The sequence below is a fragment of the Naegleria lovaniensis genome, assembly GCF_003324165.1.
Source record: "Naegleria lovaniensis strain ATCC 30569 chromosome Unknown tig026, whole genome shotgun sequence".
NCBI classification, from domain to species: domain Eukaryota; phylum Heterolobosea; class Eutetramitea; order Acrasida; family Naegleriidae; genus Naegleria; species Naegleria lovaniensis.
Genome location: NW_025407848.1, coordinates 589,309 through 613,721, shown reverse-complemented (window position 1 = coordinate 613,721; position 24,413 = coordinate 589,309). Strand labels below are relative to the sequence as shown.

At 36.8% G+C, this 24,413-nt stretch overlaps 16 protein-coding genes across 16 annotated transcripts; 9 read left to right on the top strand and 7 right to left on the bottom strand.

Annotated features, from left to right (window-relative positions):
- Window positions 1-129: 129 nt before the first annotated feature.
- C9374_006237 (uncharacterized protein) lies at window positions 130-495 on the top strand (the record flags this gene model as incomplete). Its single annotated transcript, XM_044696075.1, has 1 exon — window positions 130-495. One exon carries the CDS (start codon window positions 130-132, stop codon window positions 493-495), a length of 366 nt encoding a protein of 121 aa, XP_044547532.1.
- A 583-nt stretch (window positions 496-1,078) lies between these two features.
- On the bottom strand, window positions 1,079-2,352 carry C9374_006236 (uncharacterized protein; the record flags this gene model as incomplete). The annotated part of the gene is made up of 2 exons (XM_044696074.1): window positions 1,079-1,181; window positions 1,451-2,352. The coding sequence occupies 2 exons, from the start codon at window positions 2,350-2,352 to the stop codon at window positions 1,079-1,081; spliced, it is 1,005 nt and encodes a 334-aa protein (XP_044547531.1).
- Window positions 2,353-2,752: 400 nt separating this feature from the next.
- Window positions 2,753-3,715, bottom strand: C9374_006235 (uncharacterized protein; the record flags this gene model as incomplete). The annotated part of the gene is made up of 1 exon (XM_044696073.1): window positions 2,753-3,715. The coding sequence occupies one exon, from the start codon at window positions 3,713-3,715 to the stop codon at window positions 2,753-2,755; it is 963 nt and encodes a 320-aa protein (XP_044547530.1).
- Window positions 3,716-4,148: 433 nt separating this feature from the next.
- C9374_006234 (uncharacterized protein) lies at window positions 4,149-4,486 on the top strand (the record flags this gene model as incomplete). Its single annotated transcript, XM_044696072.1, has 2 exons — window positions 4,149-4,198; window positions 4,288-4,486. 2 exons carry the CDS (start codon window positions 4,149-4,151, stop codon window positions 4,484-4,486), a joined length of 249 nt encoding a protein of 82 aa, XP_044547529.1.
- A 115-nt stretch (window positions 4,487-4,601) lies between these two features.
- On the top strand, window positions 4,602-7,287 carry C9374_006233 (uncharacterized protein; the record flags this gene model as incomplete). Its single annotated transcript, XM_044696071.1, has 5 exons — window positions 4,602-4,828; window positions 4,904-4,971; window positions 5,024-5,531; window positions 5,596-6,229; window positions 6,271-7,287. 5 exons carry the CDS (start codon window positions 4,602-4,604, stop codon window positions 7,285-7,287), a joined length of 2,454 nt encoding a protein of 817 aa, XP_044547528.1.
- A 100-nt stretch (window positions 7,288-7,387) lies between these two features.
- On the bottom strand, window positions 7,388-8,682 carry C9374_006232 (uncharacterized protein; the record flags this gene model as incomplete). The annotated part of the gene is made up of 5 exons (XM_044696070.1): window positions 7,388-7,707; window positions 7,762-7,896; window positions 7,987-8,177; window positions 8,235-8,504; window positions 8,663-8,682. The coding sequence occupies 5 exons, from the start codon at window positions 8,680-8,682 to the stop codon at window positions 7,388-7,390; spliced, it is 936 nt and encodes a 311-aa protein (XP_044547527.1).
- A 58-nt stretch (window positions 8,683-8,740) lies between these two features.
- On the top strand, window positions 8,741-9,175 carry C9374_006231 (uncharacterized protein; the record flags this gene model as incomplete). Its single annotated transcript, XM_044696069.1, has 1 exon — window positions 8,741-9,175. One exon carries the CDS (start codon window positions 8,741-8,743, stop codon window positions 9,173-9,175), a length of 435 nt encoding a protein of 144 aa, XP_044547526.1.
- Window positions 9,176-9,262: 87 nt separating this feature from the next.
- On the bottom strand, window positions 9,263-10,246 carry C9374_006230 (uncharacterized protein; the record flags this gene model as incomplete). Its single annotated transcript, XM_044696068.1, has 1 exon — window positions 9,263-10,246. One exon carries the CDS (start codon window positions 10,244-10,246, stop codon window positions 9,263-9,265), a length of 984 nt encoding a protein of 327 aa, XP_044547525.1.
- A 197-nt stretch (window positions 10,247-10,443) lies between these two features.
- C9374_006229 (uncharacterized protein) lies at window positions 10,444-10,806 on the top strand (the record flags this gene model as incomplete). The annotated part of the gene is made up of 2 exons (XM_044696066.1): window positions 10,444-10,605; window positions 10,693-10,806. 2 exons carry the CDS (start codon window positions 10,444-10,446, stop codon window positions 10,804-10,806), a joined length of 276 nt encoding a protein of 91 aa, XP_044547524.1.
- A 407-nt stretch (window positions 10,807-11,213) lies between these two features.
- On the top strand, window positions 11,214-12,005 carry C9374_006228 (uncharacterized protein; the record flags this gene model as incomplete). The annotated part of the gene is made up of 1 exon (XM_044696065.1): window positions 11,214-12,005. The coding sequence occupies one exon, from the start codon at window positions 11,214-11,216 to the stop codon at window positions 12,003-12,005; it is 792 nt and encodes a 263-aa protein (XP_044547523.1).
- A 142-nt stretch (window positions 12,006-12,147) lies between these two features.
- C9374_006227 (uncharacterized protein) lies at window positions 12,148-13,576 on the bottom strand (the record flags this gene model as incomplete). The annotated part of the gene is made up of 5 exons (XM_044696064.1): window positions 12,148-12,233; window positions 12,324-12,453; window positions 12,586-12,764; window positions 12,921-13,137; window positions 13,232-13,576. The coding sequence occupies 5 exons, from the start codon at window positions 13,574-13,576 to the stop codon at window positions 12,148-12,150; spliced, it is 957 nt and encodes a 318-aa protein (XP_044547522.1).
- A 520-nt stretch (window positions 13,577-14,096) lies between these two features.
- On the top strand, window positions 14,097-14,738 carry C9374_006226 (uncharacterized protein; the record flags this gene model as incomplete). The annotated part of the gene is made up of 1 exon (XM_044696063.1): window positions 14,097-14,738. One exon carries the CDS (start codon window positions 14,097-14,099, stop codon window positions 14,736-14,738), a length of 642 nt encoding a protein of 213 aa, XP_044547521.1.
- A 38-nt stretch (window positions 14,739-14,776) lies between these two features.
- On the top strand, window positions 14,777-15,289 carry C9374_006225 (uncharacterized protein; the record flags this gene model as incomplete). Its single annotated transcript, XM_044696062.1, has 1 exon — window positions 14,777-15,289. The coding sequence occupies one exon, from the start codon at window positions 14,777-14,779 to the stop codon at window positions 15,287-15,289; it is 513 nt and encodes a 170-aa protein (XP_044547520.1).
- Window positions 15,290-15,528: 239 nt separating this feature from the next.
- On the bottom strand, window positions 15,529-17,335 carry C9374_006224 (uncharacterized protein; the record flags this gene model as incomplete). The annotated part of the gene is made up of 5 exons (XM_044696061.1): window positions 15,529-15,706; window positions 15,755-15,926; window positions 16,001-16,232; window positions 16,332-16,928; window positions 17,072-17,335. The coding sequence occupies 5 exons, from the start codon at window positions 17,333-17,335 to the stop codon at window positions 15,529-15,531; spliced, it is 1,443 nt and encodes a 480-aa protein (XP_044547519.1).
- Window positions 17,336-17,848: 513 nt separating this feature from the next.
- C9374_006223 (uncharacterized protein) lies at window positions 17,849-23,156 on the bottom strand (the record flags this gene model as incomplete). The annotated part of the gene is made up of 3 exons (XM_044696060.1): window positions 17,849-18,484; window positions 18,559-22,337; window positions 22,421-23,156. The coding sequence occupies 3 exons, from the start codon at window positions 23,154-23,156 to the stop codon at window positions 17,849-17,851; spliced, it is 5,151 nt and encodes a 1,716-aa protein (XP_044547518.1).
- A 217-nt stretch (window positions 23,157-23,373) lies between these two features.
- C9374_006222 (uncharacterized protein) lies at window positions 23,374-24,366 on the top strand (the record flags this gene model as incomplete). Its single annotated transcript, XM_044696059.1, has 1 exon — window positions 23,374-24,366. The coding sequence occupies one exon, from the start codon at window positions 23,374-23,376 to the stop codon at window positions 24,364-24,366; it is 993 nt and encodes a 330-aa protein (XP_044547517.1).
- Between the last annotated feature and the right edge of the window lie 47 nt (window positions 24,367-24,413).

The window sequence follows — 24,413 nt, the reverse complement described above, 5'->3', positions numbered from 1 at the left end:
AAGCCAACAACCAAACAATTTTGCCAAAGCGCACTATTTTCATTCTATATATTTTTAATATTACATTCCACTGACGATGTTCGTGGGTTCTCACTCCCAGATATTCCATTAACTGATCATTATTTTGGTATGAAATTGGTTATCAAGATTTTACCAACTCTTCCTGGTCGAATTGTACTTGATAGAAATGTCAAGAAAAAAACTTGCAAAGAATTACAAATTATTAATCAAAACGTAGCCACTTACTCAAGAAAAACTACGTTGAGGGCTGAAGTGTGTGCTCCTAAATGTATATATTTATGCTGCCCTGTTTCTGGATGTAAAAAACAAAAACCATATATTATCAAAGGGTCTTTTACAAATCATTTGAAAGCTAAACATCAATTTTCAGACGAAGAAGCAGAAGCAACAGTTGCTCAATTAGAATGTTTGCAATTTTCTGCTCAATTAGAAAAAGATGTTGCTTTTAGGAAACAAAGTTGCAAAAACAATTAGAATATTATTGTACAACACAAACCACCTTACCTGATTTCAAAATTCAAAAACAGGTTGACTATTCAATATAATTTTGCACCTCTTAAATCAATTCCCACGCCTCACTGTATCAATCAAGAGACAAGACGACCATTGAACTTCTTTGTGCTAGATTTAGAAACAACAGGATTTTCTCCAAAATGCAACTCCATAATTCAATTTGCAATGTTATCATTATTTAGTAATGAATTACATTCCATATTTGTATCCCCTAGTGGTGTGTGGAGTTCTATTGCATTACAAATGCACGAAACTAAATTTCAGATTTTGGATGAAAGTGAAACATTGCAAAACATGATTCCTAAAATTTGTAATTATTTGACTAGGAATGACACTGCTGATGTGATGTTGTTGGTTCATTCAACTGGTTTGGACAAGGCTTTCTTTAGTGCTGCAATTGCACCACTTAAACTCCGATCAACAATTTACTATTGTTCTACTATGCAAAAAAACTTGCTTGGAAAAAAGGGATTAGAAAACCACTTTAGAGAAAAAGTATGTGACTCTCTTCCCGGAATAGCACATAATGCCGTTGTGGATGTGCTTATGTTGTATGATTTGCTGTTGTCGAAGTTTGGGAACGATCAAGAAATTGTGAAGGCCATCGGAAAAGCAGAATGTACAACAATAGACGACTAGGAATTCCACTGATGGTTTGTTCAGTTCGATGAATTGTTTTCTCTGTTTCCTACTCTGGTTTGCGTGTTGTTTTGTTGAAGTGAAGAAACTTGCTGATGTGGTTGTGTTGATCACTCAGCTTCTGCCAGAACGTTTTGTTTGCTGTAGGCATTTTTTTTGGTTGGAGATGTTTATTTTCGTGATGACACTTGAGTTCGTCAACGTCGCCAAGAATGGTTGGGTATAGGCTGGTTGCCTACGCTTTGGCTCACCCTCCCTGATCACCACAACAACAAACCTCAGTGGTCTAGAAGAACCAAGTTGGTCATTCCTAGTTAAATGAAATAATTGATGCGAATTCATATCGTTCTCCGTGTTCATTATTGGCGTTTGAGGAACATCTTTCTTGAGTCTAATAATCTTGGTTGGGGTGTAGATATTGTCATGGTTGTAGTAATTGCTGTTATTGTGACCACTCTGAATGGTATTACCATTACCGTTCAGTTGAACGTTAAAGGCTTGATTGTTAAGAATTGGCATGGATTGATGGTGTTGATGTGATGATTTGTTGCGTGGTCCTGAATAGTATTCTTGAGGGAACGAGAAGCTCTGAGCTCGAGCCAAGTGCTGAGGTCCTTGACGTTTGGGGCTTACCGAATGGTCTCCTTGAAGAGAGGTGTTTGCTTTGGTCGGATTCATCATCATGTCGATGTTGTGCTGTTGTTGCTGATGTTGTTGTTGATGTTGTTGGCCACCAACTGCAGACGTGGAAATTGATGTTTGAACCATACATATGGTATTCCTTCTCTTGAGATTGCTTTCAGGATTTTGAGAGATGGACTTTTCATTGTAAAAGTGTTGAGCATGATTCAATTCGCTCTCTATTTCATCATCGCTATTGGGAGTTGGCTCTGATGAGGCTGTACTTGCTCCCTTACGCTTCTTGGTTTTGAAAAAGAAATAGTTGGATTGAAATTCACTATTACTCCTAAACTGCTTATTCACTTTCAACAACTTGTCGCCTTTGAATTGAGTCTTGAGCTTGACCTCATCTGTAAGATCAACAATTGCAAACTTGTTGGAGGAATTGTTAGCGTCAGTGAGAGAGGATGATCCTTGCAGAGGAAGAGGTGCTGTAGAGGTACTGTTGCTGTTGGCATGGACAGATGCTGTCGTTTGTTGTTGTGGTTGGTGGTGCATTTCTTTTGATGCTCTTGGTGTGTTGCACTGCATTTGTCTTGCTCCAAATGTGCACTGTATGATACCAGTCTTTCATCAAAATTCAACCCAAATCGTTTTGCACATTTCAGAGCACGTGAAATCAGACAAAAAAATTCAAAGACCATTTTAGAACGAGGGCTCCCAAGTTTATGACAGAGCATGAAAATGTTGAAACGCTGTCGAGCATTTTACCAATAATATCTTCGGTCTGATCGAACAATGAAGACGTAACTTTAACATCATACCTACTGTGTAGAACGAAACATACCATGAATAGCACCATCCCATAAAATGGCCCTTGACTTCTAAATTCAAAAAAACGACGATTTGAACTATGTGTTATTTTGTCCTTAGGATGATGCATGACAGAATGGCTGCATTACTTTTTAGTATTCACATCAGTCATAGACATCGTATTGGCTTGTTCCTGTACTTTTGTCGGAAGACTCTCTGTCTCTTTTCTGTTATCAAAATCTTTTTCTTCCATTTTCTTTCTTATGGTTCTCATGTAGGACTGTTGAGTTCTGGGAGGAATGTACTCTTCGCCAACTCCTTTTTTGCCGTCATTTCCAACTCTTGTAATACCCTCTGAGGTCATTACTCGGTATCTGTTATTTTGAACTCCTCTGACTCGGGCATCTTCAATTTCTTTCATTCGAGCTGCTTTCGATTGTGCTCCACTTTTAATGAATGAGGAGAGGCCTTTAAATACCAGATAGATTGCAGCTGCATAAGCAACATAGGTCAACAGCTTGAATCCCAAAGCTATTGCTTTCACTGGTGTCATTCCATTCATCTTGATATCATAAGCATGAGCGAATATAAAAGGTGAATTTAAAAGTATTTTCTTAACAAATTCAGGTTGGTCCTTAAAATGGTTATTGATTTCATTTTCTCGGTATCTTTTCTCTTTTTCTAATCTCTGCTCTTTTCTATGCTTATTCATTAATCCAATAAATGTTGTATGCTCTGAGTCAGTAAACCACGTTCTCTCTCCTCTTTTATATTTTTCTAATCGAGTTAAAAAGTCATCATCGTTGAATGGGAAAACGTCAAATGGGTTGTAGTGTGCTCCACTTCCGAAAGGATCTTTGCCCCAAAATCCTTTTGGATCCGAAGATCCTGTTCCTTGGAATGGTCCAGTATTTGGATCTTGTACGCTTCCTTTTTTAATTTGAGCATAGGCTGCGTTAATTTCAGCCATTTTGTCTTTGGCCTCTTCTGTTTTGTTTAAATCTGGATGATACTTTTTGCTGAGTTTGATATATGCCTTTCTGACCACGTCTTCACTTGCTCCAAATTCACATCCAAGAATTTCATAAGGATTTGTTGATGCCATCATGTTCGAAATGTTGGAGTGAAAATATCTTGTTGTGCTTCCAAAATTATGGAATAAATTATCGGAAGTAATTTGTGTGGATATCTTGTAATTTATCGCATGTTTTAATGAAAATGAAATCGTTGTTGGGTCCCGAGAAAAAGGCCGGGAGTTGTGTGAAATAAAGCGGCGACAACTCAAAGCAAACATTTTTTTGGTTTTGGGTTTTAATCCGACGTAGGTCGATACTAATTCTTTTGTTCATCATTGCAAGCTAATGATGTTTCTTACAACATTTTCACAAATACGAAATGTGTGTCAACTCCATTCTCCGTCCTTATCCAACATTCTGTTGTTACAGGACATTTTGACCATCATTGTAAAATCAAGTACTCGGTTGACTAAAGTTTTTTAAAAAATTCGTTTGAAAAAAATACGCCAAAATTTATCCTCCACCATGCAAAACGACCAAGGACAACAAGTCGATTATTATCACCCAAGAAAGTGGTACGTATAAATTTCCGAACTTTTAGCAACGATTAACACAGATTTGAAACTATGTAATATTATGAAAATACTACGTTCGAATCATTTAGTACTGCCACAAAGAGCTTGATTACTGCCAAGGATCACGCTTCTGTCCAAATCACAATTGGATTGGTTGACGAAAATGGAGTCTACACTGGATCAAACACTTCAGTTTCATTGTGCGGTGAATTGAGAATGAAGGCTAAGTCTGACGGAGCAATGAACAGACTCATGCTCGAACAAAAGATCATGAAGGACATCCAATAAATTCTCTCATAAATATTTAATTCTAAATGCTGTCAGTGTTTCGTGTCAAATCTCATGAGTATCGCCACCTTCGAGCCATATTTGCACAATGAGACCTCTTTCAGCTCTTATAAAAATGTCTTCACCTGCTCTACCAAGAGAGGGTAGTTTGGTTAACGGGAATCCGTCATTCCACCCCAAATACCTGTCGGATCTTTGCAAGATAAATATTAGCAAAGACTACAATTTGCAAATTGTGAGCATTGTAATTTGCTTTCTAAGTATCATTAGTTCTGTGTTTGTGTTTCTTGGCGTGGTTCTGTATCGGAAAGAAACCAAATCACCTCGTTTGAATATTTTAGGGTGAGTAGTTCTGGGTGCAAGCAATTATTGTATGACCATGGATCGGAAATTAATTCATGAAATACCATTGTACAGTGTGATCAACATTTTTGGATTTATCTATTGTCTTTGCATAGAAGTGGAATCAATTATTATAACGTTGTGTATGTATTTGTATGGAAATATGAATGATTATTTTGTCAATTGCAATTACAGTGGGAAATGTCACATATATTTATCCTCTTTGTCAAATTCAAGCATTCATTGCGAATAGTTCATCGTTATGCTTAAACACGTTTTCGTTATGTTTGACATTTTTCCTTTTTTATACCGTTATTGTGAGCAACCAGTACAAAAAGCTAAAATCACTCTATCATCGATTATTAATTGGAATTTTGGTTGTTTGTGCTTTGATTTCAATTCCGTTTTTCGTTTTTATATTTCCCATACCTGTGCCTGGAACTGATAGATACGCTGAGCTCTATGGAAAATCTTCAAAACTCTGGTGTGATTTCGCAAATACTCCGTCACACTTAATCAACACCTCATCAACAAGTTTTCCTAGGACATTTGAGAAAAATTATTTAGGATACGATAGCATACCGTTGATCAACAATCCATTTTCTCTTTTAAGGAACTCAAGCTCTGATCCTGTCGAATCATATTGGGCTATTTTCTTTGAAATTGGCTTTTTTTATATTCCAAACACCTTGATCTTAATAATGTAAGTGTTATTAATACTCAACATGTGCGACACAAATCAAAATTATCCACATGTACTACATTAGTAATATTTTGCTCTTTGTTGTGATTATAGTGAAAATTAGGAAGAATTCAAAAATGTTGCAAAACCATCAACTAAGCATATCTGTGAACAACACTTCCATTAAGCCCTCAATATCAACCATATCCTTAGAAAATGCGACAGACTCTTCTCCATCTCTTCCGATACGAAATCCTATTCGATCCAAGATGAATTCAACAAGTCCCTCCAGCAAAAAGAGCTTACCATCTGGGTCAGTGGGAAATTTCGAATCAACATCATTCAATGAAAATCAAGATTATGAAAATCAAGAAATTGTAGATGAAAACAAACCTCTTCTCGCAGTCAAGAGAAATTTTTCAAGCAATGTTTCACTGAATGCCCTCGGTAAAAAACAAAATTCCTCTACCTCTCTGCAAGCCATAGCTGTTCAAAATAATTTACAAAAAACAGCAACTATTCAGCCTATTCAGAGCTCTCAAACGTATAATTCATTTTCATTCTTGATGTTTGGAAATAACATCAAGTATTCAACATTAACACAAAGAGATATTGATGAGTATATTCAATTTTTACATTCTCAATCGAGAACAGCTCTTTATTATATCGCTGTATTGACAATTAATTGGATTGTTTGGATAGCATCTAGATTGTGTTGGGTAAGTTGGTGAACGAATATCAATATTAATCTTTTTTCCAGGAATTCATACAATGTCAATCTTCTGATAGTACCTCCATTGTTATTTTTGTGCTCTTGTCCATTGCAGAACAATGTAGTGGTCCAAGAATGAGTTCCATTCTATTGAGTATAATATTTGGAATTTCAGAAGATACAGTCTCTCCTTCCAATCTAGCAGACATGTTACAAGACGTCACATGCTTGAGATATTTCACGACTTATTGTGCAGAAAGAGATAATCCAACCCAATCCAATGAAAATGACAGAGAAGTGAACATGGCAGAATATGATAACTTGGTATTCTTTTGGTTTGACATGTATCAACTAAAAGCTCTCATACTACAGAACGACAAGGAAGGGGAAGAAAGGAAAAAGCAAATTTCTGAAGCAGTATTGGAAATTTGTGACAAGTACTTCTCAGAAACATCCTTTCTCAAAATTAATTCTGACATTATCTCTAATCGAGACAAGAATCATATTAGAACATCAATAATGAGATATATCAAAGGGACTTCTCACAACGAAAATGATGATGACTACTCAGATAGCGAATATTCGGAAAATGGAGACGAAGACACCTCATCCACCATTTCTGAAGTGGTTGATAACAACTCAACCATTCCTAAGGAAGATTTGTTTTTGCTTAATCTATTGAAACATCCCTTAAAATCAACTCTTCGTAAGATGAACGAATTACTATTTGAATTTAAGACAAGCCCTGCCTTTGACGAATTGATTAACGTGCTGAGAATGAAAGCAGTTTCTCAGAGAAGAAGCTTGTTCAAAGATATTCTTTACAAACTTGGACGATTATTGTTGCAATGTTTGGGAATGTGTCAAGTTTGGTGTCCAAGTTCGCACGATCCAAATTCTATCAGCGGGTATGAATCTGTCACTGAAAATGAAAAGAATCACATGGATCATATGGATGTTCAAATTAAGGATTTATGGTCTTTGGATTATTCAAAAGACGTATTTGAGTACATCGATCGCGTCAAGAGTTTAAAATTAGATAATAGAATATTGATGAAATTCTAAATTTTCAAGTGGCAGTTTTTACAAGACTCTTAAATGAGTGGAAGAGTATACAATCGCTGTTTGCTCAGCAAAAGTGGCACCCTCTGCACTCATTGACGACTTAGCAATTCAGTAACTCGTCAAAATATGGATGCTTTAATGCGTCATGAGCACTAATTCTATGAGCTGGGTTGATAGTAAGCATCCGAGCCAGCAAGTCCAAACCAAGAGCATCTTTTTCGAAAGGTGTTCGAAGAAATTTTGAGGCAAGTAAATTGCCTTTCCACTTGGGAAAAGTGTTTCTATAGTTAGGAAGATTAACAATGCCACTATCCTCATTTGGCGTTCCTAAAAGTTGAAACACTTTAAATAAATGATCAATTTCAGAATCACTTGGAAATAGAGGAGTCAACGAAACAAGTTCTGCAAAGATACATCCAACTGAATGAGAGTTTCAGGGTCAGTTTGAAAGAGAATGGTCAAAATATTACTTACTTGACCACAGATCTACTGCAGTAGAATATTTGTTTGCTCCAAGCAGCAATTCAGGGCATCTATACCACAGAGTAATCACCTCTTTTGTTAGTGTTCGAACTGGAATGTTAAATTCGCGTGCTAATCCAAAGTCTGCTAATTTGACATTTCCTTCACTGTCGATTAGAATATTTTGTGGCTTGATATCTAGAGAGGATTATTAAAGCATTGCTCACCATTACATACCTCTATGAAGTACTCTATTTGAATGACAATAAGCCAAAGAATGAATCATTTGAAACATGTACTGTTTAACAGTAATGGGAGGAAAATATTGCTTTTTCTCTCGTTGCTTATCAATCACAGCTTTAAGGTCGCTATCCACAAACTCGAAAATCAAATTTAATTGATTCGAATCATGAACCACCTCATACAATCTGAATATTACAACAGCATACGGGTTAATCATGCGTTCCTGTTCTTGAACTACTTACTTGACAACATTAGGATGAGAAAGTTGTTTCAACAGCGCAATTTCTCGCAATGTTGTGGACGGAACTCCTTCCTCTTCTCTTTCAAGCCTAATTCTTTTGATGGCTACCATCTTTCCTGTGGTGATATCAATGGCTTTAAATACTACTCCATAGGTTCCTTCTCCCACCTTTTCAATGACCTTATATTTTGCCAACTTGTTGGAGAATGTAAACGTTTGTGGTGGCTGTTGAATGCTATCTCCGTTAACTGGATTTTGAATTGCTGTTCCGCTGATGATATTTCACAAAATTGTTATTGATCCAAAGCACAAATCACACATTAATCCATGGTTTTTGAACACCAAATGTTTCAATGATAAAATCAAGATGAACATTTCAGTAATTTGCATCTTTTCATCATCACACCACGGTCGGAATGAAGTACTCACCCCACACTCACACGCTCCATTTTTATTTTCAATATTTGAAAAGCGGGTTTTTCTTGGGAGCTCACACAACACAGAAAAATGACAGAACAAGCACAAGAAGAACCAACCATCATCGAAGAAGAACAAGCACCCAACACTACTTCCGAAAAATCAAACGCTACAAGCTCATCTTCTCCGATAACGACATCTTCATCAGATTTAAAGAACAGTGGTTTGGTAATTCCAACCACCAAGAAATCAGCAGCATACGAGGAAAAGGAATTCATGTATCCGGAATTGACTGAGGAGGAGGCACCAAGTGATTTTTCTTCAATGTTATCTTTATTTTGTGGAGTTCTTGGACTCATGTTGAAGATGAAATATGTTTCTTGGCTTGGAGCATTATTTTGCATCAGTGGCCTGTATAATTTGAAGTACTCCGAGATGGATTTTAAGCAAACAGCTACAAGTGTAATGTTTTCAGTGATGGGATTGATCATGAATTATTTCGGACCTGCAGCTCATCAGCCATAACTTGATTACAACAAATTTTATTATTTAAATTATTATGAAGATTATTTTCCAATTTAATTAATTAAACTAATTTTGAACGGAGGATGTTTATTTTGCTCTACAAATCAACTGAATGAACTTTCTATTCATTGTCAAACCCTCACCTTTGTTTTCAACAACCTTATCTACATATTCGCAAGTAATTATCTCAAACTTGTCCTCATCAAAAAGAGATTTCAAAGAGTCAATAGAAAAGAAATAAACCAAAGTACCATCTCCACGAACAAAGCATTCCTCGCTTAGTTGTTTCGTGTAGACATCTTTTTCATTAAGATATCGGTAATGTGCCAAATCATTGACAGCATAATCTCGAAAGAATAAAATACCGTTTTGAGCTAACAGTTCATATATCTTTGTATTAATGATCCGCTTCATGTCCTCCAAAGAGCTGAGGGCGCTGAGTACAAAAATCATGCTTGAATAATTGATAGAGCGAGGTTTTGGAGGCAAGTGACGCTTTAAAAACTCGTCTTGAGGCATATTCTCTGCCATTTGTGGTGTTAAAACGGCTCCTTCTGCAGAAAGTAAATCATGAACAAAGAAATGAACATTTGGCGAATCTCTGTATTGCTCTCGCAAAATTTTAACAGCGTGCTCAGAGCAATCAAATCCATAAATTTCCATTTGACTCGTTGGATTAAACTGTGGATTCACTGAATGTAAATTGGCCAAAATACCATTAATCGTATTTCCACATCCACAACCTATTTCACAAAAATTAAATTGTTCATTTCTTTCAATCGCCTGTGTTAACTGGACATATTCCCGCAACATCCATTGCCTGTTTTTAAAGAATTTATCTTGATTAACTTTAAAGAATTTATCCCAATATTTAGCAATATTATTCACATAGTGATTACGGGCATATTCACTCATTCCTCCTCGCTCTCTGCTTCCTTTCCGGTGCAACATCCCTTTAGTGTACGGGAAATAGTTTTCTGTATCGGGTACAAATGGCAAATTTTGAATATCAAACCACACGTCATTATTCCAATTCACTTTGGGTCCGTTGTTGTTGGGAGATTGCAACATTTTTTTTAATATTATAGCATTCAACAAATCGAAGAAGTTACCTTTACGAGTATCTGTTATTACTCTCGTTCACATGAAAACCAGTGATCATCATGATCCACAACTTTGGAGTTGTCGACAAGCAGCAAGTTTTTTGTAACTGGACCCAAAATATTTCTAAAATAGGCCCAAAAAAATTACAGCAACACAACAAAAAAATGGCAGGCACAAAGATGCATTTTCACGGTGTTTCAAGAGACTTGTTGACCAAGTGGAAGAAACCAATCATTATTGGACTTGCAGCTGAAATCACTTTGATGTGGGGTATTTATGAAGCCTATTACTTCAACTACAACATGAACAAGAACAAGTATGCCAGCGTATGTATTTTTAACGGAATTTAATTTTTTTGATAATTCGTGATGATGTCAATTTGTGATGATTCAAATACAAAACAACAACAATAGTATTTGGAAAATAGACACAGAGGTTTGAAGCCACCATATGAAGTTGACTACAACACCTCCTCCGGATCAGTCTACAAGGTTGATTGGAAGAGCTTCAGAGAAGATGTTCAATAAATTCCTTCCTAGCAAATAAACACGGGTTACCCCAACACAATCTCTAGGGTTGTTTTGTATATTAAAAACGTTCATCATTTACTGGTCTCTATTGTCATTGGAGGGTGTTATCTATTTTCCTTTCTTGGACGTTTCCTCAATCCAATTATTGAGAGAAAAACAGCCCACGTTTACGCACCGTTAGTGATGTGTGTGATTATTGAGGAAATTGAAGGAATCATTTTCGAAAACGAACATCTGCTTCCGAGAGCTCTTTGCGAAAACAACAGCGTGTTCAACTCCAGGAATGATTTCAGGTTCACTATTTCAATTCCATGTTCTCCTTTCCCATCAACACTTTCAACAACCAAAAAAAACCGCACATACGCTTTCACTCTCTTCTTACATCTGCTACATTTGCAACAACAATGAGCTCATCCAACAACTCCTCATCAGATGATCAAACATCTCCTCCCTCCTTCTATGAAATTTCCGATGAACAACTTCAACAATGTGTTCGTAAAGCAATCATGAAAGTACTTCCTCAACTCATCGATGACGAGGACATTCTCGATCATGTTGTGAATGAATTGATCAATGACAATGTCAATATGCTCTCACAAAGTGGTGCCATTGATTTTGATGACGTTGCTGCTAGTGCCTATGATCATATTAAATCATCAGCTACCAAATTATCCTTTGCTGCTCTTTCCAACACAAAGGGTGAAAAGAAGCAACAAAGTCAAACGCTCATCATTAATATTCTTTCCGAACATTTAATTAATTATGACGTGAGTGACGATGATGAAGAAGAAATTTCTCAAATTTGTCACGAAATTCAAGAACATTTCCGAAATATTCGACTAGGTCAATATGCAGATTATGGAGTGAACATTGGTGATGCTGATGACGATGATGGTGCCTATGTAGAAGATGGTTGTTGTGTCATGTGTGAAAGAGAAATGAAACTCACTCGACACCATTTAATTCCCAGAACTTGTCACAAAAAGTATCTCAAGAGAGGTCAATACACCAAAGAACACTTGAATAAGTGTATTCTAATTTGTAGAGTATGTCATGATGCTGTTCACTCATTCATTTCACTGGATGATATGGCTGAACATTATCATACACTCGAAACCATTTTAAGTCATCCAAAGGTTCAACGATGGATTCCCTATGTTTCCAAGCAACGAACAGGAAAGAAGTTTAGATTCTAAGATGTTTTGTCATTAAGCACTTTTTCGCTCGAAGATACATTGCCAAAGAGCTTTACAAATAAAATTTGTTGACAACGACAGACTGTATTGAATGAATGTTATAACACCAATCATTTAGAATGCAAATCTACCATAATCATGATTAAACATAACCAGTCCATACGTCTCTGCCTATGCCGCATTCCTCTACTCCTCTTAAAATCCAAAAGAATCCATCAATTCCCCAAGCTATGATATGTTAGTTGTAGTTTTTGATCGTAGATAGTTAATTATTCAACCTCATGATGATTTCCATATAACATAACATTCAATACTTACATGGTCCCCATGAATTGGCACAAATCCAATAAGGTTTTCTACTTTCAGAATCGACTCCCCAACCAACAATCTTAATGGCATGTCCTCCAACCAAACCTCCACTCACGTGGTGATAAACTCCTGATTTGTACTGAATAATCACAAAACATAACATCAATCCAGTATGGTTCCAAAATTTCACACAAATTTCGAAAGGATAAATGCCAAAACACAAGTTAAGGTAACAACAATCTAGAAACATGTGAATAATAATAATACTCACAGACATAAAATCTCTATAGACTGCCATTGCTGCTTGAACTGGTCCTTTTGCTGCAATATCAATCATGATATTCTCTGCTCCAACAATACGACGAGCATGAGAGGCCTTATACAAGACAAGTTTTTCATTGGGATTTGAAGTACAGCCAGTTTTAGGACATGCTCCAACGACTCCATTTCCTGAATATACAATTAATTGAGGACATTAAATTGTCGCAAGTTGTGTGAGAAATTGATCACATATTTTGGTAATCATCATAGTTTTCAATGAATGTTTGAAAATGGTGTGTCTGTAACGACGACGACACAAAATTGCGTATTATATGAAATACTTACCACTTGTGTAGGGAACACATTGATCGGTTGGAATTCCAATCTTGACCAAGAATAACCATGTAGCATCCAATTTACCACCATTACATCCATTGTTTTGAGCACTGCATTCTACCAAGAATTCAGGAGAAAGTACCACATTGACACTTCCATTTGTGGCAATACAATAACGATCAGACAATACCTCAGAAGCAGAAAATGCCCAACAAGAACCACATTGCTATGATATTTGTTATGTCATCGTGATTTTTATGAACATGTTCATGCATTTTGAAAATATTTGTTATTCCAAATGCATCCATGAGAAAACATACCTGTTGATCTCTAATGGGATGAACACATGATGGCCATTGTTTTCTAGAATCAAACTCTTGTGGTAATCTTAGAATGGCTCTCTTGTCCATCTCTGACATGCCACTTTCCACATGCAATTTTTGTGAATCATCATTACTCTTCAACAACACACTCTCATCCACCTCAGCACCAAGCATGCGATGTTTAAATTCATACAAACTCATATTCTCAAACATGGGATAACGAGTGGCTTTCCATGACACGTGTGGATTGGAATTAATTTCGAAAATCATTTGAGTGTCATGAACGTGTTGTGACCAAAATGCTTGTTGTTCCTTGAGGAGAGTGGGAGATGATGACGCCATGACGATGATGGAAGAACAGAGCAGTATGCAGAGCACTGCTGCAACTGTGGCAGTGACTAAATTGCGACGAAAGGATTTCATCTTTTTTTTTTGAATGGGAACTTGAGCGGTTCAAGCGTTGGATTTCATTTTGTGTATCGATAGAAAGGTTACTTAGGAGTTGATGATGAACCTAGCTAGGGGTGAAAACGTGATATACCGCATCAACCAACGTCTCACTAGAGCGAATCGTTGTGAACTATTAAATGTTTAATAATAAAATTAATTGAAAATGAAAAAAAATGTTTCAAATTCTGCCTAATGAGATTGTTGGAGATATTTTAAACTTTTTGCCATCTCGATTCTTGTTTGATTACAGAATGATGGATCTATGGCATCGTGTGTTGCATTCATCCCGACTACTTCCCTTTTCTAGAAACAATCAAGATGATGATGATATTCATTGTTTAAGAAAATTCTTTTTCAACGATTAAATCGGAAAGTGTTTATTTGGAGAGGACAACAAGTATCTCTTGTACAAATGGTAGTTATACTTGTTCAAATATGTGATGATAATTTTGGAGGATTGATCAGATATCTTGCTGATATTTATACTCTTTTGGGAATTCCTCAAGAATTTTTATATCTTGTTGAAAACAAACTTTGTATGGAAAAAATAATGGGTAACAGTGAGTTAAGATATGTAACTACTGAGAATAGAGATGATGAAATTTCAATCATTGAGTCGCTTTTCAATTCATCGAGTTGGAGTTATCAAGAGCTTTGTTTTATTTTTGAACTCGTGTCTAGAAATATTTTTCTTGGTATCTTGGACAATGAAACGCATGCGAAGAGTGCACTTTGTTTATGCATAGAACCAATAGATATTAGCTGGACAGTTGTAAATGATGTGACTCATTCAACTCACCTTGAAAGTATTCTACAAGACTTTATGATGGGATCTCAATTTTTGAATTTTTGGAATTCTGTTCAACCTTCAACAGCAACTACATGTGTCAGAATGAGAGGTCAAATAGTTTTGGTAGATGGAAAATATCGTTTAGATTTGTATCATCCTCAATTTTGCTCAACAGTACAAAGTAAGGGAATATTTGAACTTGGATCAGGTCTTTTTAGAGAAATGTTAAGATTGTTAGAGGGAAACCCTGTCACTGTGCGGTAATCAAAGAACTGCTCTTGCAACGTTATTGGTTTCCAGCAATGGATGGAGGATCAATATTTTGTGAATCTAAAAGTCAACGTGTTTTAAACTCCATAGGTAATTATATGGGAATGACGATCGAGGAAAAGTATCATCCCTTTGTGAGAAATTATCTTTCTCCATATATTTTCACAACATACAATTTAGATGCTCCAGAGCTCTCCATTTACAAATACGAAATGAAAATTTCTCCAACTACAAGGAAATTGCATTTCAAAATTATACCAAAATCCATACCACCGTTTGTTATTTCCTTGACTATTATATTAGGAACAATTTTATTTATTCAACTTAATTTTGGAATGTTCGCTTGGACAAAGACGAGAATGTTTTGGAATACAGAGTTACCCCTTTGGAAAAAAATTCCATTGCTGGGTTTAGGGATTTTTGTCGAGACCGGTATTAGTGGAATAGCTTTGACGTTTTTGAGACATGCTCTTTCTTGTGCTGCTTTGTCCACCTTTTTCTCCACGTTGGAATACAGTGCAGATGTGAAATTTACCGGAAGCTGAGGAGGATTCATTGGTGTCGCAGTTGAAACTCACCCAGTTTTTTAAAGTTATGGACACGATGGATTCAAATAAGGATCAACCTATTTCGAGTTGTTGAATAAAGTCATTTGATAAGCAGAAAATCAACAACCTTTATCGACGATGGATGGAAAAACCCTCAAACACCAAACCTTAATCAAAGAATTATCACATTTATTCCACAAGTTGAATGTTTTGGGCACAGTTGCACCTCATTATTATTAACAACAAGTTCCATCAATGAAATTCTTAAACATGTAGAATGCGCTATCAGGCTTAACCAAAGGTACCATGTGACCTGCACCACGAACAGTGACAAAAGTCAATCCTTTTCCACTCTTTTCAAATTTGCGAATATAACCTCCAACCACAGTGCCCAATGCAGAATCAAATTCCCAACTGTTACAATGAGTTGTGTTGCTTGCACACAAAAACAATAACACTTACGTTCTCCAGGAAGAAGTCTCTTGCAATTGTAACTTGTCAATAGCTGCTTGTGTTCCAAGACCGTTCACAACCATATCAGTATCTCCAGAGTATACAAGAATACGAATATGAGGCAATAACTTGGCATAGAATGGTAAAATAGTCATGTACACTTGAGTATAGTTAATAATTCCTGTACAAATATTCCATCCATTTGGATCGCAGTCTTTCTCCGTACTCCCAATGCTTGCTGCACGTCAAGTCTACGGAAATACTTGGCAATGGATTGATTGGGTACACAAGGAGCATCGGTTTCGAAACGAGGAGCAAAATTCTTTTCATTGGCCACTCGTTTACTCCATCCACCATGTTTATACATTTGGAAGAGTGGATGCATTTTCATTGGTTTTTGAGTCTTTGGATCCAAAACTTGGAAGGTCATTTCTGAAGTTTTAAGTTTTTGTTGTAAATTTAATCCTAACCATGGACAAGAATCATACTAAATATATTTACAATAGTGAATCAAGAGTTAGAAAAACATGGTCAAGAAGAATCTCTTGTTAGAAAAACATATGTTTTTCCATCTATAAATACTTACAATATAATATGGATTAATATTTCCCATAGCATTATTGATGTCATTCAAAAAATTGAGACAAGCTGGCAAATTTTGATTCAAATAAAAATCACCTTGACATGCCTTATAACCCTCTTCGTAATACTTGATCGAAATCAAACTATGATATTTCATCATGGGTGGAATACTATTACTATCAGCTTCAGCATCTGTCACACCATTACCAACCAAAATACCAACTAGATTCACAAATGGTTGTTGTCCCTTTCCATTTCCTTCAATAACATTATAAGCAGTTGTTGGAACATACACTCCTCCATAAGATTCACCAGCCAAATATGTTTCTCTTCCAATAAATTGAGGAAATCGAGTTAAAAAATCTCTCAATGCATTGTTCATATCAGAAGCGGCTTGAACATCATTAAGATTTTGATAATCATCGGTCGAATTGGAATATGAAAATCCAACACCCACAGGTTGTTCAATATAGAGAATATTCGACACACGATTCCAAGAATATGGATTTCTAGTAATGGTTGAACCATCAGCATTGACAAGGAAAAGACCATGTTCACTAGCTTCACCTCCGAGTGAGCTGCATCCTGGCCCACCATTCGTCTAGTTATTAAGGATGTGAAGATATTATATTCATCATCATCATCATGACGAAATCGTAGCATGTTTCACAAGTTCAAAATTTGATCCAATGTTTACACCTCCATAAAAACAACAACAACAATATATACTCAAAATTTACTTACCCACATGATGAGAGGATCCTTCGATGGATTTCTCATCGATTCAAAGAACCAATAAAACAAGTATCTACCCCGAGTAGCATTTGCCAATAAATAACCAGTATAGGATCTGACACCAATATTTCCATTCAAACCAGGGAGTTGAGTCACCAAGTGATCTTGAGAGGACTGAGCATTTACCATCTGCAGGATGACGACTTGTCCCATCGCAGCAGAAAATGAGAGACTGCAGCATGCAAGAATCAACAAGACATTCGGAACTTTCATTTTTTTTGTTGAGAGAGTAGTTGACAAGGGACGATTTTCAATGTTAACGACATGACAAAACTCCTGCAATCCAATGGAGCGTTCGGAGTTGATGCAGGAGTTGAGAATCTTTTAACAATGATGATGTGTGAGTCTTGATGCAATTTCATAAGTACATAAAGTTGTACAAGCTTGCCCTGAGAAGCGACTCGGCAGGATTTATAATTATGAATAATTTAACAAAACCATATTTTTAACGCAAAATAATGAGGTTCGAAAGTTGTGCTATTGTAACAGCAAATTTTCCGTTGTTGTGAACAAACGGCTGCGCGCCTTTTGAAGACAAATGATGAACGAAAATCGTAAACATGACTAGAGTCTCTGAACCCATGTGAAGGAGAATCGATAACTCAACAACTCTGAACACGCTCTCTTTGTGTACAAAAGTAAGGGCCCTCACTTTTAGTAAATATTTTACAAATGAGCATGCTTTCTTTTCACAAAAGTTTCATAAAGAATTGTTTAATAAAACTTCTATTTGTTTGGAATAAGCAAGTCAAAGGAACCAGTACCAAACTTGACTGGTGTTCCCATAGCAACTCTTGCTGTAGGAGATATTAATTGATCAGTTTCATTTCGAACAGCAGCCTTCAAAAGATTTTGACAAGCTTGTTCGAATGAAGATCGGTAGAAGGTGGATGGACTATTTTTCAGGGTATGTCTGTTGCACGAGGAATAGAAACCACGAGATGTTAAATAATCAGCAATGAGTTCAATATGAGCAGCGCTCACATCCATACCATACATCTCGAACACATGTTTGACGTCTCTCACAATCAAGCTGTAGCCAGATTCAATACCATAATAGTCAGCCATAATATTAACATTATTCGTCACAAGACGATTCATGTCCAATAATTCGTGAGATGCAGGTAAAGAGTGTAATGCATGGAAGTTGAAACCTTCAATTGAAAGATCATATCCCTCGTTAGTAGGCACAACAGTAACGTTTTCAATACCATCCACTTTCTGCAAATAACAATTCTTTAGAACGTCTTGAATACCTTCAGCAATGTACACTTTTCCAGAGTCTGATTTTTGAGAGAAAACAAAATTGACAATACCTTCGTCGGAGTTAATATCGTACACTTCAAAGGCACCAAGAGCATCCTTAAAGGTGGATATAAAAAGATCGTCACCAGAAAGATTGTCATCAACAGCTGGCATTGGAACGTCAGAATCACCCTTCTTGCCTTTCTTTGAATTTTCTTCATCGAGGTCCTCTGGGTGTCTTCCTCCTCGTCATCTTCGTCATCGTTCTTCTTTTTCTTCTTTTTCTGTTTTGACTTGTCGCTACTTTGGTTGCCCTCATCGTTGACTTCTTTTAAGATGGCCTCAGTGTCTGTACCTGAAAATGCATCCATTGCAGACTTGTCTTTCTTGTTGTTTGATTTCTCTTCATCACCAGCATTTTCTGCTGATTCTGACGCCTCAGAAGTATTAGAAATTCCATGTCCAGCAAAGCTTGCTACTTTAGCCAGCATGGATCTCATTCTAGCATATAACAACTTCTTTGGGAAAATAATCTTAGCTGTTAAGAGAATGAGTAATGTTTTAACTTTCTTCTCAAAAAGTTCCTTAGAAATTTGGTAATATTGAGTAATATCTTTCATATCAAAATAAAGCGTCACTGAGATTTGTTTTTGTTTCACATCAGCAGTGAATTTAAATTCTTCTTGAATGTCCATATCAGTCAAAACTCTAAAGAATGGTAGCTTCGAGATGCTATCCGCATATTGATAAATCTTTTCAACTTCATATTGAGCACATTCTTTCTTTACAGGAACCGTCATTGTGAGCACTCGAGTAGTACCTCTCATGAACAATTCAACCAATCTAGGAATACCGACAGTCACGTGGGCCATATCTAAACCAGCAAAGTGGAAAGTATTCAAAGTCATTTGTGTGGAAGGCTCACCAATAGATTGTGCTGAAAGAATACCAACCGCCTCTCCTGGATTTGCCAAGCTTCTTAAATACTTCAAATAGGCCAATCTTTTAATTCTCTCTGGAGAGAACTTCTTTGTAGTATCAGTGAGAGTAGTTTTCTTTGTTGTTTCAATGTACTTGTCAAGCTTAGTTTGGAACGATTCTGACACAGCACCAAAGTAATTCCATGGATTTTCAACAGCAACATAGTCTCCCTTATACACGGTTGATTTCATGTTCTTTGCCTTTTCTTGCCATTCTTTCACATCTTTGGTGTATTCCAATGCTGATTCCTCTCTGTATCTTTGAGAAAGTAATTTATCGTTCATTCTCATAAAGTCGAATTGATTCATGTAACCAGTTTTGATTGGATCAATGTTGTCACCACCGTAGGAGAATTGAAGAACAGTCTTATTTGAGTTTCTGACTGTACCATCATATTGAATAGAAATATCTTCCAAGTGCTTAATTAGACATCGTTGTAAATAACCGCTACGAGCTGTTTTAACAGCAGTATCAATGAGACCATCTCTTCCTGCCATACAGTGGAAGAAGAATTCTTGTGGTTTAATACCTGTCAAGAATCTGCTTGCCACATAGCCGTTAGCAATATTGCTGGAATCAAACGAGTCAAAGGATGGAAGAGTTCTACCACTTTTTGGTTGAACGGACACTCGTTTGCCTTCAAATTCTTGTAGACCTAAACAAACAGCAATTTGAGAAGAGTTAACCATTGATCCTTTAGCACCTGTTTCAGTCATGAGAGACAGCATATTGTATGGGAATGCCTTGTACTGACCCATTGGAATGGCATCGTTGATGGCCTTTGTAGTAAATTTGTTGATGTTCTTCTTAACAGCAGAATCCAGTTTGCGAACAATCTTTTCGTTAATAATTTCTCCAGTTTGTTGAGTGATAGATGGATTGATCATGTGTTTAGCCAAAAACTCCTTAACCTTATCATGATCGTATTGGTTGACTTCTTTCTTCTTGGAAAGTCCACAGAAAGATGCTGTTGCGTGGTGGCATGCCTCATTAGATTGGGTCAAACTAGATTTTCTGCTCTCTTCTCCGGTCTTGGAAAGAAGACAATCATCAATACCACAACTGATAGAAAAATATTGCAAGTAGAACGTTAACATTCTTGAAAAACAAGAAATGAGCATATTACTGGCCTCGTTACCATAACATTCATCAAATGCGTGCAAAATACCATATTTTGAGGAACCCACTTGCGACTTGTCGAAAATACCAGTCAGCAGCTCATTATCTCTAATAATGACGGTACCCTCTTCGGAGTGACCTCCCCAAACTGAACCCTTGACTTTGGTTCTACAATCAAGGTTAACTCCGTAAATGGGTTGTCCTGCAGGAGTGCATCGCTTAGCAACATGCTTCAACAGAGATGTGATCACCTGTTTACCTGTCCAAAGAGGTTTTGGTTTCAAAATGGTTGGAGGTTCTAATTGAATGACTTCATTGACACCAAACACATTTGCACTGTAAAGAATTTCTTGATAGTCCTCTCGTGACAAAAAGTTATCCTTAAGTGTAAGTAAGACAGCAGATGAAACATGATCTTGAATCAATCCACGCAATGGTTCACCACTTGTTGGAGTACAGAAAGATAAGTGAGCAGCCATGAGTTGTCGAGCCTCACTTTGAGCAATTGGGTTTTGTGGGAAGTGAGCATTCATTTCGTCACCATCAAAGTCTGCATTGAAAGATTTACAACTGGCATAGTGGAGACGCAAAACACGTTGATTAGCAATGACACGAGCTTTGTGGGCCATAATACTTGGTCTGTGAAGAGTAGGTTGTCTGTTCATGAGCAACATGTCTCCATCTTGCAAGTGACGATAAACGATATCTCCAATTTGTAATTGATTGGCCAAAGCAATTCGTTGCTTCTTGGATTTGATGACTGACAATTGAATGTAGAGTGGTGCTCGGGTATATGGACTCACAGCGTTTGCTGCATCTGCTTGATTTTTGCCACTCTTGCAAATAATATTCGCTCCAGGATATTGCTTGGCACCATTAATCACTAGTTCTCTCATTTTCTGAATATTAAAGTTGGTCACTGTTTCCATGTAAGACATCTTTTTAGCAAACATTGCAGGGAAGCTAACCTCATTACAATCCATTGACACATCAGGCAAAATAACGGTACGAGCACTGTAGTTCACTCGTTTACCCATCATAGATTGTCTGAGTAAACCTTCTTTCTTATCAAGTAATTGTTTCATACCACGGTTAGTGACAGTAGTAGCTTTCTTCTTCTTCAAGAGTGTAGAGTAGAATCTGTTTGAGCCTGAGGATGTATTGCTGGTGCTGTCCATCATGTCATTCACATAGCATTGCAAAGCTCTCAATACTGCAACCGCTGTGTTGTCGGCTCTTGCCTCTACTGTTCCTACTTTGGATTCAATTTCTTCATACAGTCTTTTAGTTTTTAAGACGTTCAAATAATGATTGTCAATATCTGTCCTGACGTAAGTGACCATGGATCTGCCATCTTCTTTGGCTGCAACTGTAATTGCTGAAATTGGTCTAAAACGAACTGGCATTACTAGCATCTTACTGATAAACATTCTGGAAGGAGAATCGCCAAAGAGTGAGTGCAAAATATAAGAATCCATAAATCGAATACTGTTACTCTTGATGCATTCAATTACGGTTTCGTTTAGTTCGTGTTCTTCGTTGTCCTCACCCCTGAAAACGATTTTTTGTGTTGCTGTGCTAATACCATTAGTATAAATTCGATCAAGCATATCAACAATTTCATCTGTGTGAAGATAGTTGTAAAACAGCGTTGGTGAATCTATCAGAACCTTAGAAGTCATTGAATGTAGATTCTTTGACAGACAGAAAGGCTTTTCAGCTCGTCTCTTTTGAACATTGACATCCAAGTCCACATCATCAAAGAGCTGAGGATCCAAGTACTTTTTGTGAATGCATTTGCCTAGCCATTCCTTAACTGCCTTGTAAAATTCAACGTTGTTAACAGTATATTCATGGAATCCAATCGAGTCTTTGTTGAGAATAGCGAATGGCAGCTTTGGGCGTTGCAATTCTTGCACATTGTATATCTAATCTTTGAGAGAGACATTGGACAGCTCTTTGCTATCTTGTCCTTGATTTGTTGTTTCGTGTCAAAACAAATTTCATCGCTTTTAAATCTCTCATGAAGTTGATGTTCATGGAGAACGTTTTCATTTTCAAGTTGTTTTGCAATAAGACGATGAGTAATTTTGACAAGTTTTGGATTGTCCTCCTCAAAAGAATATTGGCTTTGCTCAATTTCTTTGATGTGTTGCTTTTTCTTCTTCTTCTTTTTCTTCTTCTCATTTCCTTCATCTTCTTCCTCTTCGTCATCGTCGTTGTCCTCTTCCATTACATGTTGGTCCAAGTTATACTTTTTCAAAAACAAGAAAGGAGACTCTAATAGTTCCATTGCCTCTGAGGTTAGGCCACAATCAAGAAGCCTCAGCACCAAATAGAATATTGTCTTGTCTTCGGGAGCAAGATGTAACTTTTCGCAAAAAGGGCAGCATAATTTGAGTACATGAGTAATTTCTGATGACAATAAAACGTTAAACACAGGTTGTGGAAGCACTATATGTCCAAAATGGCCTGGACAAATGTTGTGGTTCAGGCCACACGTTTCGCACCGAGCTATCGGGCTATCATTATCTCGCAAACCCATTCGTGGATCATATAGACCACCCCGAACAGGGTTTTGGAAATCATCATGGCCTATAGGATTGTTAATCTCCAAAACTGATAATTTATCTACTTCTTCATCGGAGAAGAATCTGAATTGGAGTGCTTTGGGTACGACGATCGACATTTTTTTCGACTCAATTTTTTTATTGGTTGTGCACTTCAACAATTTTTGGCACTTTTTGAGGTTGTCTGTCGACATTTGGAGATTCTGGTTGGAAATACTTTTGAGGATTGATAATTATCAATCCATTGGCTTTGTGCTTTGTGAGATAAATAAAACCATTATTGCAACTGGTTTAAATTTCATCAAACCTACTTAAATGAATATTCAAACACAAAAAATGAACAGTCATCAGGACGCAGAGTTATTGAAACAAGAGCCTCATCATGACAAGAGCATCGGAAATGATGAAATTGAAGATGAGGAGATGATGGAAATTATTCAACAAACTAATTCTTTGTGGAGCGATATCAGCTCTGAATCGAACAATGTATCTTCTACAATTGATGATGAAACAAACTATTCCGAAGAAGGCATGGAAGAAGGCTGTGCATGTGGATCTAACGTATCTAATGAATTACTAAAATTTTCTCACGGAATTTTGAAAATGCACAAAACCTTTTCTGATCATGATGAAAAGAAGGAAGCGGAAATCAATGAATTCTTTAATCAGACAAAATTTATTACTGATTCATGCATCACAAAAATCGCAAAACATATAAGATTGTTGGGATATGACTGTATTAGTGACTCCTCGTATTCTCCTAACTATATAATTTTCACAGCTAAACAAGAAAACAGAATCATCATCACTTGCTCTCCAACCCTCGTTACCAAAATTAAGAAAGAAAACAAGATGATCAATGTAAAATTACCAAACGATTATTATGACAGCAGCGAAGAGGAAGAAAGCTCAAAACCAAATTCTAATGCTAGTCCAATTCGATATTTATATGTAAACCCCAAAAATTCAGAGTTTCATGAGGCCATTACTGAAATTGTGAATAATTTCAAGCTTGTGTACCATCCAGCAAAGATTTTCACAAGATGCCTCAAATGCAACGATCCAGTGGAGTGTATCATCCCTCAAACAGAAGATCAAGTGAATACCCTCATCACTATTATGGGGGGCCAACATATTTACAAACTGTATGGCCACACTGTTACCAGATGTCCTTGTTGCACTCGACTATTTTGGGAGGGACATTATTTCAAGCGATGTGAAACGTTTGCCAAGAAATACTCGTATAAACCTTCAAATAATGAAGCCAATTCAATCACTGAACACACCTCTCAGCAGTCAGTAGACTCGAATTGCAATAAATCGAATTGAAGCTTTGTTGGATGGTACACAAGCTCGAAATTATTCACACCTGCAGT